This window comes from Rhynchophorus ferrugineus, unplaced genomic scaffold (assembly GCF_030347505.1).
Source record: "Rhynchophorus ferrugineus isolate W39M unplaced genomic scaffold, kcgeb_rfMv2 rfM11, whole genome shotgun sequence".
In the NCBI taxonomy this organism is placed as follows: Eukaryota; Metazoa; Arthropoda; class Insecta; order Coleoptera; family Curculionidae; genus Rhynchophorus; species Rhynchophorus ferrugineus.
The window spans coordinates 3,358,333-3,380,551 of record NW_027472590.1 but is presented as its reverse complement, the minus strand read 5'-3'; the positions used below and the strand labels follow the sequence as shown (position 1 = coordinate 3,380,551).

At 32.3% G+C, this 22,219-nt stretch overlaps 1 protein-coding gene across 2 annotated transcripts; it reads left to right on the top strand.

The window, feature by feature from the left end:
• The first annotated feature begins 22 nt into the window (after positions 1-22).
• On the top strand, positions 23-22,010 carry LOC143205067 (gamma-tubulin complex component 2). Of its 2 annotated transcripts, XM_076418081.1 has the most exons (14): positions 23-177; positions 232-408; positions 459-600; positions 655-956; positions 1,016-1,187; positions 1,242-1,370; positions 1,671-1,847; positions 1,900-2,074; positions 2,133-2,534; positions 3,549-3,895; positions 3,960-4,103; positions 17,267-17,338; positions 19,255-19,418; positions 21,890-22,010. In XM_076418081.1, exons 1-14 carry the CDS (start codon positions 125-127, stop codon positions 21,945-21,947), a joined length of 2,514 nt encoding a protein of 837 aa, XP_076274196.1. In that variant the 5' UTR covers positions 23-124; the 3' UTR covers positions 21,948-22,010. The 2 variants fall into 2 exon arrangements, with proteins under 2 accessions (XP_076274196.1, XP_076274198.1); XM_076418083.1 differs by lacking the exon at positions 17,267-17,338.
• The last annotated feature ends 209 nt before the right edge of the window (positions 22,011-22,219 follow it).

Genomic DNA, 22,219 nt, shown 5'->3' with positions numbered 1-22,219 from the left:
AAATTGTAGCGACTAGACAACCCATAATACATCTGCGATCATAACGCTTTTATTTATTTAGGTTAGAGTTAACTGTCAAAATATATTAATTCAAAATTGTTTACCAGTAACTTAAATAACAAAAATGAGCGAATTTCATTTACAAGGCATCGTAGACAAAATATTACATCATTTAGGGTGAGTGTTATCAAAACAATTTCGGTTCTATAGAAAAAAGAGGTTTATTTTTAGCGCGACGGTTCAGCCGGAGGAAGTTGTCGATTATTTACAGAAAAACACAAATCAAAATGCAAGTACTGGATGTTCGGGAGTTCAAGTGGCTGAAATGAGCCAAATTAGGCACCTGGTTGAGAAAATACCGAACCAAGAGCACTTTCTCGCCAAATACAATGATTTGAAACAAAAAAAGTAAATTTGAACTAATTGTTTTTGGTTTTTTAACAAGCTTAAATTTTTAGCGTTGACTCCTTAAATTTATTTGTTCAGCTTGTAAGCAGGATATCACAAGATCCTGGAGTCAAAGATTTGCTAGCTAAATGCAAGAGACAACAGTTTTCATCAAGCACAAAAACCAACATTACTAAAGATGATTTGCCACTGGTAACACAGTTATCTCTCTTGTGTTACAATAAAAAATAAAGAGAGTAATTTTAGGTAAAAAATATATTAAAGGAAAAAGTTAAACACAGTCCTGTGGGAGACCTAAGCAGTGTTTTAAATATATCAGCCACGGTTCCAATTGCTTCCACACCTTCAGTTATGTCATGGGTTCAGAGAAGACCTACCATGTCATTTGACTTTTCAACAACAAACTTCGGCGCCTGTCACACCACTGTACCTGAGATATCTCAGGAAAACATTTTAATAGAGGATCTTTTAAACTGTCTAATTGGATTACCTGGATGTTACATTGAGCCAGAGGAATTAAAAGATCCCTATGGTCCTAGAACTTTTAAGTAGTTGACTACCACCAAAGTACATAATACATGTAGGTAATAACTTTAATGTGTTATAGGATTAATGATAATGTTCCGGTATCATTACAAGAATTGGTAAAACAAATATTACCTTTGGCTAGTCATTATTCTATGATACAGAGATTTACTGAGGAGAAAATGAGATTTGAATTCGGACAAGTCAATAATGCATTAGCTGAAGCTATGCAAGGACTGAATAAAGAACATATGGTATTATGAGGTATGTTTTTTTTTGTTAATTTCTCTGTATATTTTATGTTGTAGTTATTTGTGGTTCAACTTGAGACAGAGTTTAGAGCAGGTAATCTAACTCTGCAAAAGATGTGGTTTTTTACTCAGAGGAATATGCAGTGTTTGGGGATTGCTGCAGATATAGCTTTCTCCATAAGCAAGGTAAGATTTATACTAGGTTCGTTCACACAGGGATATTTCTGACTTATTCGTGCTAATTAATTTAACTCATATTTAAAATTTAAATAGTTTTCCAATAAATTTTAAAACAAAAGTAAGTAAGGGCTTTTCTCCGTTTTTCTTTGTTTTACTAATTTTTTCGGATTTCAATTTCACAAAGTAAAGAACTAATTTTAAACACATATATTTTATGAGTGACATTAACAAATGGTTTTTATATTGAACTGTATGGACGAACCTATTGTTTTGTGATCTGTTAGTTTTTTTAATGAGTTATTGTAGTCTGATGCCAAAGGTGGTAAGGTGCTCAGTTTGCTGCATGATAACGTGATAAGTTCTATCGGTGACGAAAGAAATCAGCAGCTATGCCTGAAACTGATGGAAGCTGCCTGTGTGCCATACATGAAAATGTTAGGGATGTGGATATATATGGGTATTATATCCGATCCGATCAATGAGGTTAAATGGATTGAAGTGTTTATGGGATCTATTAAAATAACTCGGCTTTTAGTTTCTCGTCGAAGATAATGAAGTGATACAAAAGGAGGACATGCCCGTCGATTACTCAGCGGATTACTGGGATAAAAAGTATTGCATCCGAAGGGATCGTATACCAAAGTTCCTAGAGCCAGTGGCTGATATTATATTGAAAGCAGGGAAATATTTAAATGTTATCCGACAGTGTGGTAATTATACTACACCAGTTAATACAGAACAAAATTACGATTATAGTCGATTTTAAAGGTAAGCCAGTGAGGACGAAAATACACCCAATAGAGTACAAAATCGAGGAGAAACATTATATCGAAGCCATAGAGAAAGCCTACATGTTCGCCAGCAAGACTCTGCTAGACCTAGTCGTCAGGGAGAAGGACCTTATCGGACGACTGAAGTCCGTTAAACACTATTTCCTGCTGGACAAAGGCGATTTCATCGTAACCTTCCTGACTTTGTGCGAGAAGGAACTGAACAAGACGATAGTCGACGTCATTCAAGGCCGTCTCGAGAGCCTGATGGACCTGGCCCTGAGACTGTCCAGCTCTGTCAACGACCCCTACAAGGACGATCTGAAGACCGAACTGTTACCCTTCAATCTGCAGTTCCAGATGTTCAAGATACTCAGCATCCAGACCAATTCTGAGCAAGGTTCGTTTAGGTTAGACATTAAAATTCAAAGGGGACTCTGAGACATGAATTTCATTATATATTCCCTAAATAGCTCATTAAGCTAATTGATTTACAACCTATATAAGAAAAAACGTCTTTTTTTTTAAATTTAAAAGCAGTATTTAATATTGTGTTCATGATTTATTTGATACTTCTTTTACAAAAATAGCAAAAATTTACTACAATATTATTTATTTACTTAAAATTCAAGTCTTACAGCTCCAAGTCTATTTTTGCCGGCCTAACCATCAAAAGTTATCATTTATTTGTCTTAGGTATACTAGTATGGTATGAGTTTATGTTGATAAGAAGTTTTTGTTTTTCACTTGTTCTGGCAAGTTAGAAAAATAACAAAATAATAAAATCTAGGAGGCTTAATTCATCATTTCCATGTTTGCTTTGACCTTTCTGCTTAAAAGTATTAGTTCTTCATTTGTTCTCGCATTTAGTCTCACAAGAAGAACAATGGAATAATGAAGTACAATTTTGTAAGAGCATTGATTATTTTTTAAAATCTATTCGTTGGGAGGCATTGTTGGTTTTCAGTCTTGTATTTTCATTACATCTCACTTTGTTGTTGTGTTCTCTCAAATGATATATGATAAATGATATTGTAATAATCAACCGTAATAACAGGCTTTTCTAATATAGTTAATAATATTCGTTAACATTATCATGGCATGTTTGATTGAAGATTTGTGCAAAATTTTTCAATTTTCCTTGTCTTGTGGGCGTTAAATCAGAACATTACCATAGGGCATCTGATACCATCACCTTGATGGCATTAGGACATCTGTCTATACTATCTCATCCTTGACCTTATCAGGGGGATGGGACTATCTATGAGGTTGGAGGAAACTCCCGACCCAATGTGGATGATGCTATATCTTACAATATCGTGATAATTATCTACATTAGTCATTTTATTATCATCTGTCGTTTTCCAAAACCGCTGTAGCATTTCCCAACTGTTTCTGTATTATTGTGTCTTAGATTATTGGTCGTGCTTCGATCCGAAGAACCTGTCCGTCATCGAGTCGTTCGCGTTCAGCTACGAGGTGCACTGGCCGCTTTCGCTGATCCTGAACAAGAAATCCCTAGCTTGCTATCAAATGATCTTTCGGCACCTGTTTTACTCAAAATATGTCGAGAGATTATTGTGTCAAGTGTGGAAGTCGAACAAGGTGGCCAAGAAGTTCCACTATCCCGATGCGAGGCACTACCGCGAGGCGTTCGCGCTGAGACAGAAGATGCTCCACTGCGTCCAGAATCTGGAGTACCACATGATGGTGGAGGTGATCGAACCTCATTGGTGCACGTTCATACAGAAGATCAACAAGGTGACGAGACGCCCCCCGTCTTAATACGTAGTGGAAAATACGTCACGGTTCTGTTTAAGTTTAGGTTCAAAACGTTGACGAGATATTGTCGTGCCACTGTGACTTTTTGGATAGCTGCCTGAAAGACTGCATGTTGACCATACCCGCCATACTCAGCACCATTGTGAATATATTGAATATTTGCGTGGAGTTCTGCAAGTTCATGCAGGTCAGTATGGAGAGATTGAGAATGAGCGCAAGTAAGCTGTGGAAAAAGTAATCCACGTTTTTAATATTCCAATAGCTCATGTGTTGACAAATCTTATTTCGTTCATTTCTCATATTTGGTTTTGCACGTGTTCAAAGATAAAAATACAAATTACGACCAATGACAAATTAATAATAACTTCAGCTCCGTGATCTGACGAGTGTATTAAATTAAAAAGGAAATCAAAGAATCAATAGAAGGCTTAAAATATTTGGGGAAAAAATTTGAGAAAGATTTGAAAAAAAAATTCAATATAATGACTGCCATTTTCATTAGGATGATATTATTTGAACAGGTGTTAAAATATATGAAAATGCAAAAAAATCAACTAGATATGGAAATTGTGCTAATTTTTTTTATCCCTCAGATAAAGTTAGAACCTTCAGAATATATGTATCTTGAGGTGAAATAAACTAAATTCTATGTTAAATTGCTTTAGAATTTATAATTCTGAGAAGAATTCATAAGAACATGAACTGAAATTACTCATTTTTTGAAAAGACACTTTTCACAGTCTAACTTATAAACTAAAAGTTGCATAGAATTGGGTATACCATCATTCGATTCACCGTAAAATTCTTCATTATCTCTGTGATTTTCATCAAGCTGCGATTATTTTAACGGATATGATGGCAAGAAACCTGAAAATGGTAAAAAATCGCAAATTTTCACGACTATATGTATGGAAAAAGTGGCAAATTTTTTTAGCTCTCGGATTATGTTAAAACCTTCAGAATATATGTAGTTTGGGGTGATACAAACGAAAATCCACGTTAAATTGCTTCAGAATTTATAATTTTTGAGATATAGAACATAAACTGAAATCAACTCATTTTTTGAAAAAACACTTTTCACTGTTTAACTTATAAACTAAGGGTTGCATAGAATTGGGTATACTATCATTCGATTCACCGTAAAATTCTTCATTATCTCTGTGATTTTCATTAAGCTGCGATTATTTTAACGGATATGATGGCAAGAAACCTGAAAATGGTAAAAAATCGCAAATTTTCACGACTATATGTATGGAAAAAGTGGCCAATTTTTTATCTCTCGGATTATGTTAAAACCTTCAGAATATATGTATTTCGGGGTGATTCAAACGAAAATCCACGTTAAATTGCTTCAGAATTTATAATTTTTGAGATATAGAACATAAACTGAAATCAACTAATTTTTTGAAAAAACACTTTTCACTGTTTAGCTTATAAACTAAAGGATGCATAGAATTGGGTATACTATCATTCGATTCACCGTAAAATTCTTCATTATCTCTGTGATTTTCATTAAGCTGCGATTATTTTAACGGATATGATGGCAAGAAACCTGAAAATGGTAAAAAATCGCAAATTTTCACGACTATATGTATGGAAAAAGTGGCAAATTTTTTTAGCTCTCGGATTATGTTAAAACCTTCAGAATATATGTAGTTTGGGGTGATACAAACGAAAATCCACGTTAAATTGCTTCAGAATTTATAATTTTTGAGATATAGAACATAAACTGAAATCAACTAATTTTTTGAAAAAACACTTTTCACTGTTTAACTTATAAACTAAGGGTTGCATAGAATTGGGTATACTATCATTCGATTCACCGTAAAATTCTTCATTATCTCTGTGATTTTCATTAAGCTGCGATTATTTTAACGGATATGATGGCAAGAAACCTGAAAATGGTAAAAAATCGCAAATTTTCACGACTATATGTATGGAAAAAGTGGCAAATTTTTTTAGCTCTCGGATTATGTTAAAACCTTCAGAATATATGTAGTTTGGGGTGATACAAACGAAAATCCACGTTAAATTGCTTCAGAATTTATAATTTTTGAGATATAGAACATAAACTGAAATCAACTAATTTTTTGAAAAAACACTTTTCACTGTTTAACTTATAAACTAAGGGTTGCATAGAATTGGGTATACTATCATTCGATTCACCGTAAAATTCTTCATTATCTCTGTGATTTTCATTAAGCTGCGATTATTTTAACGGATATGATGGCAAGAAACCTGAAAATGGTAAAAAATCGCAAATTTTCACGACTATATGTATGGAAAAAGTGGCAAATTTTTTTAGCTCTCGGATTATGTTAAAACCTTCAGAATATATGTAGTTTGGGGTGATACAAACGAAAATCCACGTTAAATTGCTTCAGAATTTATAATTTTTGAGATATAGAACATAAACTGAAATCAACTCATTTTTTGAAAAAACACTTTTCACTGTTTAACTTATAAACTAAGGGTTGCATAGAATTGGGTATACTATCATTCGATTCACCGTAAAATTCTTCATTATCTCTGTGATTTTCATTAAGCTGCGATTATTTTAACGGATATGATGGCAAGAAACCTGAAAATGGTAAAAAATCGCAAATTTTCACGACTATATGTATGGAAAAAGTGGCCAATTTTTTATCTCTCGGATTATGTTAAAACCTTCAGAATATATGTATTTCGGGGTGATTCAAACGAAAATCCACGTTAAATTGCTTCAGAATTTATAATTTTTGAGATATAGAACATAAACTGAAATCAACTAATGTTTTGAAAAAACACTTTTCACTGTTTAACTTATAAACTAAGGGTTGCATAGAATTGGGTATACTATCGTTCGATTCACCGTAAAATTCTTCATTATCTCTGTGATTTTCATTAAGCTGCGATTATTTTAACGGATATGATGGCAAGAAACCTGAAAATGGTAAAAAATCGCAAATTTTCACGACTATATGTATGGAAAAAGTGGCCAATTTTTTATCTCTCGGATTATGTTAAAACCTTCAGAATATATGTATTTCGGGGTGATTCAAACGAAAATCCACGTTAAATTGCTTCAGAATTTATAATTTTTGAGATATAGAACATAAACTGAAATCAACTAATGTTTTGAAAAAACACTTTTCACTGTTTAACTTATAAACTAAGGGTTGCATAGAATTGGGTATACTATCATTCGATTCACCGTAAAATTCTTCATTATCTCTGTGATTTTCATTAAGCTGCGATTATTTTAACGGATATGATGGCAAGAAACCTGAAAATGGTAAAAAATCGCAAATTTTCACGACTATATGTATGGAAAAAGTGGCCAATTTTTTATCTCTCGGATTATGTTAAAACCTTCAGAATATATGTATTTCGGGGTGATTCAAACGAAAATCCACGTTAAATTGCTTCAGAATTTATAATTTTTGAGATATAGAACATAAACTGAAATCAACTAATTTTTTGAAAAAACACTTTTCACTGTTTAGCTTATAAACTAAAGGATGCATAGAATTGGGTATACTATCATTCGATTCACCGTAAAATTCTTCATTATCTCTGTGATTTTCATTAAGCTGCGATTATTTTAACGGATATGATGGCAAGAAACCTGAAAATGGTAAAAAATCGCAAATTTTCACGACCATATGTATGGAAAAAGTGGCAAATTTTTTTAGCTCTCGGATTATGTTAAAACCTTCAGAATATATGTAGTTTGGGGTGATACAAACGAAAATCCACGTTAAATTGCTTCAGAATTTATAATTTTTGAGATATAAAACATAAACTGAAATCAACTCATTTTTTGAAAAAACACTTTTCACTGTTTAGCCTATAAACTAAAGGATGCATAGAATTGGGTATACTATCATTCGATTCACCGTAAAATTCTTCATTATCTCTGTGATTTTCATTAAGCTGCGATTATTTTAACGGATATGATGGCAAGAAACCTGAAAATGGTAAAAAATCGCAAATTTTCACGACCATATGTATGGAAAAAGTGGCAAATTTTTTTAGCTCTCGGATTATGTTAAAACCTTCAGAATATATGTATTTCGGGGTGATTCAAACGAAAATCCACGTTAAATTGCTTCAGAATTTATAATTTTTGAGATATAGAACATAAACTGAAATCAACTAATTTTTTGAAAAAACACTTTTCACTGTTTAACTTATAAACTAAGGGTTGCATAGAATTGGGTATACTATCATTCGATTCACCGTAAAATTCTTCATTATCTCTGTGATTTTCATTAAGCTGCGATTATTTTAACGGATATGATGGCAAGAAACCTGAAAATGGTAAAAAATCGCAAATTTTCACGACTATATGTATGGAAAAAGTGGCAAATTTTTTTAGCTCTCGGATTATGTTAAAACCTTCAGAATATATGTAGTTTGGGGTGATACAAACGAAAATCCACGTTAAATTGCTTCAGAATTTATAATTTTTGAGATATAGAACATAAACTGAAATCAACTAATGTTTTGAAAAAACACTTTTCACTGTTTAGCCTATAAACTAAAGGATGCATAGAATTGGGTATACTATCATTCGATTCACCGTAAAATTCTTCATTATCTCTGTGATTTTCATTAAGCTGCGATTATTTTAACGGATATGATGGCAAGAAACCTGAAAATGGTAAAAAATCGCAAATTTTCACGACTATATGTATGGAAAAAGTGGCAAATTTTTTTAGCTCTCGGATTATGTTAAAACCTTCAGAATATATGTATTTCGGGGTGATTCAAACGAAAATCCACGTTAAATTGCTTCAGAATTTATAATTTTTGAGATATAGAACATAAACTGAAATCAACTAATTTTTTGAAAAAACACTTTTCACTGTTTAACTTATAAACTAAGGGTTGCATAGAATTGGGTATACTATCATTCGATTCACCGTAAAATTCTTCATTATCTCTGTGATTTTCATCAAGCTGCGATTATTTTAACGGATATGATGGCAAGAAACCTGAAAATGGTAAAAAATCGCAAATTTTCACGACTATATGTATGGAAAAAGTGGCAAATTTTTTTAGCTCTCGGATTATGTTAAAACCTTCAGAATATATGTATTTCGGGGTGATTCAAACGAAAATCCACGTTAAATTGCTTCAGAATTTATAATTTTTGAGATATAGAACATAAACTGAAATCAACTAATTTTTTGAAAAAACACTTTTCACTGTTTAACTTATAAACTAAGGGTTGCATAGAATTGGGTATACTATCATTCGATTCACCGTAAAATTCTTCATTATCTCTGTGATTTTCATTAAGCTGCGATTATTTTAACGGATATGATGGCAAGAAACCTGAAAATGGTAAAAAATCGCAAATTTTCACGACTATATGTATGGAAAAAGTGGCAAATTTTTTTAGCTCTCGGATTATGTTAAAACCTTCAGAATATATGTAGTTTGGGGTGATACAAACGAAAATCCACGTTAAATTGCTTCAGAATTTATAATTTTTGAGATATAGAACATAAACTGAAATCAACTAATGTTTTGAAAAAACACTTTTCACTGTTTAGCCTATAAACTAAAGGATGCATAGAATTGGGTATACTATCATTCGATTCACCGTAAAATTCTTCATTATCTCTGTGATTTTCATTAAGCTGCGATTATTTTAACGGATATGATGGCAAGAAACCTGAAAATGGTAAAAAATCGCAAATTTTCACGACTATATGTATGGAAAAAGTGGCAAATTTTTTTAGCTCTCGGATTATGTTAAAACCTTCAGAATATATGTATTTCGGGGTGATTCAAACGAAAATCCACGTTAAATTGCTTCAGAATTTATAATTTTTGAGATATAGAACATAAACTGAAATCAACTAATTTTTTGAAAAAACACTTTTCACTGTTTAACTTATAAACTAAGGGTTGCATAGAATTGGGTATACTATCATTCGATTCACCGTAAAATTCTTCATTATCTCTGTGATTTTCATCAAGCTGCGATTATTTTAACGGATATGATGGCAAGAAACCTGAAAATGGTAAAAAATCGCAAATTTTCACGACTATATGTATGGAAAAAGTGGCAAATTTTTTTAGCTCTCGGATTATGTTAAAACCTTCAGAATATATGTATTTCGGGGTGATTCAAACGAAAATCCACGTTAAATTGCTTCAGAATTTATAATTTTTGAGATATAGAACATAAACTGAAATCAACTAATTTTTTGAAAAAACACTTTTCACTGTTTAGCTTATAAACTAAAGGATGCATAGAATTGGGTATACTATCGTTCGATTCACCGTAAAATTCTTCATTATCTCTGTGATTTTCATTAAGCTGCGATTATTTTAACGGATATGATGGCAAGAAACCTGAAAATGGTAAAAAATCGCAAATTTTCACGACTATATGTATGGAAAAAGTGGCAAATTTTTTTAGCTCTCGGATTATGTTAAAACCTTCAGAATATATGTATTTCGGGGTGATTCAAACGAAAATCCACGTTAAATTGCTTCAGAATTTATAATTTTTGAGATATAGAACATAAACTGAAATCAACTAATTTTTTGAAAAAACACTTTTCACTGTTTAACTTATAAACTAAGGGTTGCATAGAATTGGGTATACTATCATTCGATTCACCGTAAAATTCTTCATTATCTCTGTGATTTTCATCAAGCTGCGATTATTTTAACGGATATGATGGCAAGAAACCTGAAAATGGTAAAAAATCGCAAATTTTCACGACTATATGTATGGAAAAAGTGGCAAATTTTTTTAGCTCTCGGATTATGTTAAAACCTTCAGAATATATGTATTTCGGGGTGATTCAAACGAAAATCCACGTTAAATTGCTTCAGAATTTATAATTTTTGAGATATAGAACATAAACTGAAATCAACTAATGTTTTGAAAAAACACTTTTCACTGTTTAGCTTATAAACTAAAGGATGCATAGAATTGGGTATACTATCGTTCGATTCACCGTAAAATTCTTCATTATCTCTGTGATTTTCATTAAGCTGCGATTATTTTAACGGATATGATGGCAAGAAACCTGAAAATGGTAAAAAATCGCAAATTTTCACGACTATATGTATGGAAAAAGTGGCCAATTTTTTATCTCTCGGATTATGTTAAAACCTTCAGAATATATGTAGTTTGGGGTGATTCAAACGAAAATCCACGTTAAATTGCTTCAGAATTTATAATTTTTGAGATATAAAACATAAACTGAAATCAACTCATTTTTTGAAAAAACACTTTTCACTGTTTAACTTATAAACTAAGGGTTGCATAGAATTGGGTATACTATCATTCGATTCACCGTAAAATTCTTCATTATCTCTGTGATTTTCATTAAGCTGCGATTATTTTAACGGATATGATGGCAAGAAACCTGAAAATGGTAAAAAATCGCAAATTTTCACGACTATATGTATGGAAAAAGTGGCCAATTTTTTATCTCTCGGATTATGTTAAAACCTTCAGAATATATGTATTTCGGGGTGATTCAAACGAAAATCCACGTTAAATTGCTTCAGAATTTATAATTTTTGAGATATAGAACATAAACTGAAATCAACTAATGTTTTGAAAAAACACTTTTCACTGTTTAACTTATAAACTAAGGGTTGCATAGAATTGGGTATACTATCATTCGATTCACCGTAAAATTCTTCATTATCTCTGTGATTTTCATTAAGCTGCGATTATTTTAACGGATATGATGGCAAGAAACCTGAAAATGGTAAAAAATCGCAAATTTTCACGACTATATGTATGGAAAAAGTGGCAAATTTTTTTAGCTCTCGGATTATGTTAAAACCTTCAGAATATATGTAGTTTGGGGTGATACAAACGAAAATCCACGTTAAATTGCTTCAGAATTTATAATTTTTGAGATATAAAACATAAACTGAAATCAACTCATTTTTTGAAAAGATATTTTTCACTGTTTAACTTATAAACTAAGGGTTGCATAGAATTGGGTATACTATCGTTCGATTCACCGTAAAATTCTTCATTATCTCTGTGATTTTCATTAAGCTGCGATTATTTTAACGGATATGATGGCAAGAAACCTGAAAATGGTAAAAAATCGCAAATTTTCACGACTATATGTATGGAAAAAGTGGCCAATTTTTTATCTCTCGGATTATGTTAAAACCTTCAGAATATATGTATTTCGGGGTGATTCAAACGAAAATCCACGTTAAATTGCTTCAGAATTTATAATTTTTGAGATATAGAACATAAACTGAAATCAACTAATTTTTTGAAAAAACACTTTTCACTGTTTAACTTATAAACTAAGGGTTGCATAGAATTGGGTATACTATCATTCGATTCACCGTAAAATTCTTCATTATCTCTGTGATTTTCATTAAGCTGCGATTATTTTAACGGATATGATGGCAAGAAACCTGAAAATGGTAAAAAATCGCAAATTTTCACGACTATATGTATGGAAAAAGTGGCAAATTTTTTTAGCTCTCGGATTATGTTAAAACCTTCAGAATATATGTAGTTTGGGGTGATACAAACGAAAATCCACGTTAAATTGCTTCAGAATTTATAATTTTTGAGATATAAAACATAAACTGAAATCAACTCATTTTTTGAAAAGATATTTTTCACTGTTTAACTTATAAACTAAGGGTTGCATAGAATTGGGTATACTATCATTCGATTCACCGTAAAATTCTTCATTATCTCTGTGATTTTCATTAAGCTGCGATTATTTTAACGGATATGATGGCAAGAAACCTGAAAATGGTAAAAAATCGCAAATTTTCACGACTATATGTATGGAAAAAGTGGCCAATTTTTTATCTCTCGGATTATGTTAAAACCTTCAGAATATATGTATTTCGGGGTGATTCAAACGAAAATCCACGTTAAATTGCTTCAGAATTTATAATTTTTGAGATATAGAACATAAACTGAAATCAACTAATTTTTTGAAAAAACACTTTTCACTGTTTAACTTATAAACTAAGGGTTGCATAGAATTGGGTATACTATCATTCGATTCACCGTAAAATTCTTCATTATCTCTGTGATTTTCATTAAGCTGCGATTATTTTAACGGATATGATGGCAAGAAACCTGAAAATGGTAAAAAATCGCAAATTTTCACGACTATATGTATGGAAAAAGTGGCAAATTTTTTTAGCTCTCGGATTATGTTAAAACCTTCAGAATATATGTAGTTTGGGGTGATACAAACGAAAATCCACGTTAAATTGCTTCAGAATTTATAATTTTTGAGATATAAAACATAAACTGAAATCAACTCATTTTTTGAAAAGATATTTTTCACTGTTTAACTTATAAACTAAGGGTTGCATAGAATTGGGTATACTATCATTCGATTCACCGTAAAATTCTTCATTATCTCTGTGATTTTCATTAAGCTGCGATTATTTTAACGGATATGATGGCAAGAAACCTGAAAATGGTAAAAAATCGCAAATTTTCACGACTATATGTATGGAAAAAGTGGCCAATTTTTTATCTCTCGGATTATGTTAAAACCTTCAGAATATATGTATTTCGGGGTGATTCAAACGAAAATCCACGTTAAATTGCTTCAGAATTTATAATTTTTGAGATATAGAACATAAACTGAAATCAACTAATGTTTTGAAAAAACACTTTTCACTGTTTAACTTATAAACTAAGGGTTGCATAGAATTGGGTATACTATCGTTCGATTCACCGTAAAATTCTTCATTATCTCTGTGATTTTCATTAAGCTGCGATTATTTTAACGGATATGATGGCAAGAAACCTGAAAATGGTAAAAAATCGCAAATTTTCACGACTATATGTATGGAAAAAGTGGCCAATTTTTTATCTCTCGGATTATGTTAAAACCTTCAGAATATATGTATTTCGGGGTGATTCAAACGAAAATCCACGTTAAATTGCTTCAGAATTTATAATTTTTGAGATATAGAACATAAACTGAAATCAACTAATGTTTTGAAAAAACACTTTTCACTGTTTAACTTATAAACTAAGGGTTGCATAGAATTGGGTATACTATCATTCGATTCACCGTAAAATTCTTCATTATCTCTGTGATTTTCATTAAGCTGCGATTATTTTAACGGATATGATGGCAAGAAACCTGAAAATGGTAAAAAATCGCAAATTTTCACGACTATATGTATGGAAAAAGTGGCAAATTTTTTTAGCTCTCGGATTATGTTAAAACCTTCAGAATATATGTAGTTTGGGGTGATACAAACGAAAATCCACGTTAAATTGCTTCAGAATTTATAATTTTTGAGATATAAAACATAAACTGAAATCAACTCATTTTTTGAAAAGATATTTTTCACTGTTTAACTTATAAACTAAGGGTTGCATAGAATTGGGTATACTATCATTCGATTCACCGTAAAATTCTTCATTATCTCTGTGATTTTCATTAAGCTGCGATTATTTTAACGGATATGATGGCAAGAAACCTGAAAATGGTAAAAAATCGCAAATTTTCACGACTATATGTATGGAAAAAGTGGCAAATTTTTTTAGCTCTCGGATTATGTTAAAACCTTCAGAATATATGTAGTTTGGGGTGATACAAACGAAAATCCACGTTAAATTGCTTCAGAATTTATAATTTTTGAGATATAGAACATAAACTGAAATCAACTCATTTTTTGAAAAGATATTTTTCACTGTTTAACTTATAAACTAAGGGTTGCATAGAATTGGGTATACTATCATTCGATTCACCGTAAAATTCTTCATTATCTCTGTGATTTTCATTAAGCTGCGATTATTTTAACGGATATGATGGCAAGAAACCTGAAAATGGTAAAAAATCGCAAATTTTCACGACTATATGTATGGAAAAAGTGGCAAATTTTTTTAGCTCTCGGATTATGTTAAAACCTTCAGAATATATGTAGTTTGGGGTGATACAAACGAAAATCCACGTTAAATTGCTTCAGAATTTATAATTTTTGAGATATAGAACATAAACTGAAATCAACAAATTTTTTGAAAAAACACTTTTCACTGTTTAACTTATAAACTAAGGGTTGCATAGAATTGGGTATACTATCATTCGATTCACCGTAAAATTCTTCATTATCTCTGTGATTTTCATCAAGCTGCGATTATTTTAACGGATATGATGGCAAGAAACCTGAAAATGGTAAAAAATCGCAAATTTTCACGACTATATGTATGGAAAAAGTGGCAAATTTTTTTAGCTCTCGGATTATGTTAAAACCTTCAGAATATATGTAGTTTGGGGTGATACAAACGAAAATCCACGTTAAATTGCTTCAGAATTTATAATTTTTGAGATATAGAACATAAACTGAAATCAACTCATTTTTTGAAAAGATATTTTTCACTGTTTAACTTATAAACTAAGGGTTGCATAGAATTGGGTATACTATCATTCGATTCACCGTAAAATTCTTCATTATCTCTGTGATTTTCATTAAGCTGCGATTATTTTAACGGATATGATGGCAAGAAACCTGAAAATGGTAAAAAATCGCAAATTTTCACGACTATATGTATGGAAAAAGTGGCAAATTTTTTTAGCTCTCGGATTATGTTAAAACCTTCAGAATATATGTAGTTTGGGGTGATACAAACGAAAATCCACGTTAAATTGCTTCAGAATTTATAATTTTTGAGATATAGAACATAAACTGAAATCAACTCATTTTTTGAAAAGATATTTTTCACTGTTTAACTTATAAACTAAGGGTTGCATAGAATTGGGTATACTATCATTCGATTCACCGTAAAATTCTTCATTATCTCTGTGATTTTCATTAAGCTGCGATTATTTTAACGGATATGATGGCAAGAAACCTGAAAATGGTAAAAAATCGCAAATTTTCACGACCATATGTATGGAAAAAGTGGCAAATTTTTTTAGCTCTCGGATTATGTTAAAACCTTCAGAATATATGTAGTTTGGGGTGATACAAACGAAAATCCACGTTAAATTGCTTCAGAATTTATAATTTTTGAGATATAGAACATAAACTGAAATCAACTCATTTTTTGAAAAGATATTTTTCACTGTTTAACTTATAAACTAAGGGTTGCATAGAATTGGGTATACTATCATTCGATTCACCGTAAAATTCTTCATTATCTCTGTGATTTTCATTAAGCTGCGATTATTTTAACGGATATGATGGCAAGAAACCTGAAAATGGTAAAAAATCGCAAATTTTCACGACTATATGTATGGAAAAAGTGGCAAATTTTTTTAGCTCTCGGATTATGTTAAAACCTTCAGAATATATGTAGTTTGGGGTGATACAAACGAAAATCCACGTTAAATTGCTTCAGAATTTATAATTTTTGAGATATAGAACATAAACTGAAATCAACAAATTTTTTGAAAAAACACTTTTCACTGTTTAGCTTATAAACTAAAGGATGCATAGAATTGGGTATACTATCGTTCGATTCACCGTAAAATTCTTCATTATCTCTGTGATTTTCATTAAGCTGCGATTATTTTAACGGATATGATGGCAAGAAACCTGAAAATGGTAAAAAATCGCAAATTTTCACGACCATATGTATGGAAAAAGTGGCAAATTTTTTTATCTCTCGGATAAAGTTAAAACCTTCAGAATATATGTAGTTTGGGGTGATACAAACGAAAATCCACGTTAAATTGCTTTAAAATTTATGATTTTTGAGATATAGAGCATAAACTGAAATAAACTCATTTTTTGAAAAGACACCTTTCACTGTTTCAGAATATATGTATTTTGGGGTGAAATAAACTAAAATCTATATTAAACTGCGGTAGAATTAATATATATAGAACATAAACTGAAATTACTCACTTTTGAAAAAACAGTTTTAACTATATGTATAAATTTGGATCCTACCATTCGATTAACCGTAAAATTTTTTTTAATGTGTAACTTTTCATTAAGTTGCGATTATATTAAACATCGTCATCATCAAATCTAAACAGCGATCTCTGTTTTGATCACTTGTTCGCAACTCAATGAAAGGCCAATGAATACAGGATACAGATAGAGTAATTAACAGTCATGTAGTCATATCTCTACACTATACAACTGGATACAGATACAGATAAAAACAACAAAAAGACGCGGATTACTTTTTCAGGCTTGAAATATCACGTTTACACTAACGGTGGGTAAAAAAAGTTATTTTACATTTACGACATCTAGTAGGTAGAACTTCGGTCTCGCCCGGTGGAGGGTTTTATGTTTTTTAGGTGAGTTAAATATTTTTTTACCCACTAGTGTAAGATCAAAAATCACTGTCAAAAAGCTTCCGTTCGTAACCTAAATTTAATTCGAACCCTTATTGTATTTGGACGCTTCATTCAGCGGATGCAACGCTATTTCGTGGAGGCAGAGTTGGGTTCGTTGCCAAATTCATTTTACGAATCGTTCACACAGGTATTTCTCTACAGTTGTTGTGCTTGCAGCTTTAGTATCGAGCCATTCCATTATGTATGTCGGTTTTTTTTCATCAAAGCATGCGACAAACCTTTTCATTTTAGTAATACTTGCACCTGTCAATTGTTATTCTTGATTCATTTGTTTTGCCTTTATTGTGTTTCATATGTTTTCTTAACTGTCTCTCACTTTATTTTTATTTGTGTTCAAAAATTATGTTAATTACGCTGTGTGACTCAATTTTTCTAACGTAAATACGAACAGGTGTTTTGAATTCCTTATTCAATTTTTAAAAATCATTGTCTATTGATATGGTTGTTTAACACGTGACGTTATCTTAGTAATAATGTGAATAATTTTAGGCTTAATTAATTACAAAGAATACAACTGGAAAGTTTGTGATGATTTAAAAGTTGTTGCTATATTGCTTGGACTAGAAGATTCACGAAGTATATATATATATATATATATATATATATATATATATATATATATATATATTTTAAAGTCTCCTTTTACCAACTAATGGTTTATCTGGACTGGACCTACAATTTAACGTGGACTCCGAACTAGGGTGCTCTGCATTAAGCCTATCGACTGATGAGTGACCAACTTAGAAGTCATCCGGTCTTACCCAGCCTGGTTACTGGCGTGACTGGGATCATTTTCCTTCGCGGATTTTGCACTCTTGCCTAGGACAATCACAAACATTAATTTACGACCGAAACCCATCAGGATTCGAACCCGTGACTATCGCAACAGTAGGTGGGCCGTCCTGTCACCTTTACCACTACGCCACCAAGTCGGTTCGCGAAGTATTGTTGTTTTCTCAGTTTGTGGGACATTAGAGATACCAAAACCACTATTAAGCTAAAGATTGGTAAAAAAAACTGACTTTGTGGTAAATCAAATGTTAAATATGAACCTCACTTCACTTCTTATTCCACAAAAAAACGGGACGGCCATGAATAAAAATGGATAAAGAACTTTTGTATTTAAACTGTTGTATTTAAAAACTTTTTCAAAATGCTAAATTAAAAGAAGGCTAGAAGAAGAATAGAAGAAGAAAGTTGGTGTACAGGTAAGAAAACGTAAGTTAGATGAATATCTTACCGCGAAAGGGTTAGCGGCTTGGTTATCTCTAAAAAAAGTAATTCATGGATATTTATTAAGCAGTCTTATAGCAGGAAATACCGAGTTTTTAGTAAATGACTTATTACAAAAATTTTAGACAAAGGCCGAATGTCTTTAAAAATACATTTCTTGCCTTGGAATTTTCTAATCTTGGAATGGTGAGCGATAAAACAGATAGAAGAGAGTTATCAAGCAAGAGGTAATGCTGAAATGTTAACAGATTATTGCTGGTTTATAATGAAAGAGGATTGTACTGTGCACAAGATATTTTGATTTATTATCTATTTGTAAATATATTTTTTATAAAATTAATAGCATAATTTTTTTTACTCTTTGTGATTCCACAATCTGCCCTATAGGCAATAAGTATTTCTTATGTCTATATTATATCTACATGGCATGTAGAAAATCACTTTATTAATCGATTTTCTGTATAAAATATTATCTTAATTAATTAGTCTTATTCTAAAGTATATATATGTCCAGTAATATAACATAAATAAGATTTACAATTTTCATGCTGACTTTATTTATTTATTTATAGCATTTTAATTTATCATAACCTAAAAAAGGTGTTAGAAAAAATCCGCTTAGGTTTTTCTGTTCAGCAGGTACAATTTGGCAAAAAGCCGTTTTATATGATGTTATGGATAAAAAAAGTGTCACACAGTGTTTTTTTTTGGTGTTGAAAATAATTGGAACAATATTGTTAATGGGACACCTTTCTTTTAAACGCACCGATACTCTATCGAGGCCTACTCTGACCAACGTTTGTGTTTCAGAACGACGTGACTCTGGACGAGAAAGAGCCAGATCTGAGCTTTAAAGACAAGATCGCTCAGTACGACACGCGTTTCCTGAAGGCCATCAGGACTCTGTTGGCGCAGATCAACGATCTCAACCGAGATACGAGCGAACACGATCGCCTGTTCAATCTGCTATACAGGTACAAATAAAAACGTAGCGCGACGATGACCACCAATACCCCAATCCGCACAAAATCATAACCCCCCCCCCAACCCCAAAAACCCTTCGGCGTCCTGCGTAGCGAACTGGGAAGGTTTTAACTTGTTGCGAATCAAAGTTTGCTGTGATCGGTATTCATATTTGGTGAGCAGGGACATATTAAGAATCGTAGTTCATAGGCAAATATTTAGAGTCCCATTAAAACTATTAGGTGCTTGCATGTATTCCGATCAATTTTGGTTTCAATGATTTAAAAAATCAGGAGGATCGAACATAAGTCGAATTGCAAGACTTTTTGGGCTTAATTAGAGTTCAAACTCTCAGACAACTTTTCAGTCGGGGAATAAGCTGTTTATAGACGTGTACATGTGATGAGAAAGATCTAGAAGGAGAGAAAATGGCTATAACACTAACTGTCAGAAAATGTAATTTCGAACCATTTCGATATTGCAGTTTCATTGCTTACCAGGAAAGATAAAAGCTTTCGATGCTGTATTATGAGTCGCCCACATCAACACCGAAATGTTGCGTACAGACCAGGCCAACGAATGAGATTTGGCGTTGGATACTGAACATTCGTTGGCCATCAATGAAACGTAACAGGTCAATTGAAAAGTCCCAGGCATACCATAGTAAAACACATTTTTTTGGCAAAATTAGTTTTTTTCATTCAACATAATTCCCTTCAAGGGTGATACCCTGACTATAGCCACCCTCCAACTTTTCGATACCATTTTTGTAGTACGATTTGTCCTTTGCTTCAAAATAGGCCTCAGTTTCGGCGATCACCTCTTCATTCGACGCAAATTTCTTCCCAGCGAGCATTCTTTTGAGATCTGAGAACATGAAATAGTCGCTGGGCGCCAGATCTGGAGAATACGGTAGATGAGGAAACAATTCGAAGCCCAATTCATGGATTTTTGACACGGTGCATTGTCTTGGTGAAACAGCAGTTTCTTTTTCTTCAAATGCGGCCGTTTTTCGGCGATTTCGACCTTCAAACGGTCCAATAACGCTATGTAATAGTCTCTGTTGATGGTTGTTCCTTTTTCAAGTTAGTCAATAAAAATTATTCCATTCGCGTCCCAAAATACAGACGCCATAACCTTGCCAACCGACTATTGCGTTTTCTCACGCTTTGGAGCGGGTTCATCGTGTGCAGTCCTCTCGGATGACTGCCGATGGGACTTCGGAGTGAAATGATGGAGCCATGTTACATCCATTGTCACATATCGACGCAAAAACTCGAGTTTATTACGCTTAATCATCTTCAAATACTGCTCCAAATCATCAACTCGTCGTTGTTTTTGGTCAAAAGTGAGCTCGCGGGCACCCACTTTGCAGATCTTTCTCATACCCAAATATTCGATATGAATAATATGATGTACAAATGCAGTTGATATCTTTAGAGTGTGCTATTTCATCAATTTCACTTTACGGTCATTCAAAATCATTTGGTGGATTTTTTATTTAAATGTTTTCGTCGGTAACAACCTCTTTTGGGCGTTCACTGCGTTCACCGTTTTTGGTGCTCATTTCACCACATCTAAACTTAGCATACCAATCCTTGATGGTTTATTTTCCTGTGGCAGTGTCCGAAATCTCGGCATCAAGCCAAGTTTTTGATTCAACTGCATTTTTTCCCTTCAAAAGCAATATTTTATCAACACGCGAAATTCCTTTTTATTCATTTTTTTCACAATAACAAAAGTTGCTTCACTCAAAATTCTATAATTCACAAACGAATGATCCGACAGCTGTCATACACGCATCTTTTAAGGGTTAAGAGTCTTGAGGGTCTAGTAGTGCCATCTATGTGTCAGGTCGGAGACCTTTCAATTGACCTGTTACATACTGCATTTGTTGTTACGAGCAAACGTTTGTTGGGCGTGAATCCGTATTTTTCAACAGAAACGGTGACTATAGAGTATATACCTACCGTCCACACCGCATTCGTCAATTCCATTCATTTATTTTGATGTTACCGACCCACTACGGATTGCAAGCGAATGCCAACACAACGTTAGCCGTCACCAAACCGTCCAAACAGAACTAAAAATATCCCAACAAACCTATTTGTTAGCGTTCGTTGGCCCAGTCTGCACGCAGCAAAAAACAAATGTCTACTGACCTCAGTTGAACAAATTGGACGACGTTTTGTTGCAAAAATTCCAGATGCAAATTAGGAAAAGTTGTAGAAAATTATCGAAAATATTTTGATTAAAATATATTGTACCAATTTTTTTCTAAAAATATCTGTAAGGAATAAATGCAAGCATCTAACACTAACACAAACTGTTTAACAAACAACCATTTGTTTTACATGGTTAACTAGATTTTCCGCTCTCAATCAGAATTTAAATGTTTGTTTGATGAACTGGGACTCCTACGAAGAACGAACATTTTTTTAGTGGTATCGGAAAAAGAATAATTGGGATTATTCTGTTTCAGGTTGGACTTCAACTCTTTTTACACCGGAGAGAGAATCATTGACGGCTCGTCAGGTTGAATTGTAAATGTAAATTATCTTTACTGTTGTTTTATTATTATCGTAATATAATAAACTTTAAAACAGCGAGTTTTATTTGGGCATTTCGTCTATAGATGGTAATTGTCAATTAAAGACAATATAAAAAGTTGCAAACTATTTATATGATTACTTATCAGTTTGGATGTATATATTTTTTGTTTTTTAAGAACTCTAGTTTTTTACAATCTTCAAAATAGTTTTTCTTTTGTTTTCGCATATGACCATTGTAAATGGCAACGTCGCGAAATCAG

Excerpts from the sequence above, each read along its gene's own strand:
- LOC143205067 (XM_076418081.1), top strand. The coding sequence starts at position 125 with ATGAGCGAATTTCATTTACAAGGCATCGTAGACAAAATATTACATCAT. Across the intron at positions 409-458 it reads AATGATTTGAAACAAAAAAA|CGTTGACTCCTTAAATTTAT; the intron begins GTAAATTTGAAC and ends TTAAATTTTTAG. Across the intron at positions 4,104-17,266 it reads AGTTCTGCAAGTTCATGCAG|CGGATGCAACGCTATTTCGT; the intron begins GTCAGTATGGAG and ends CGCTTCATTCAG.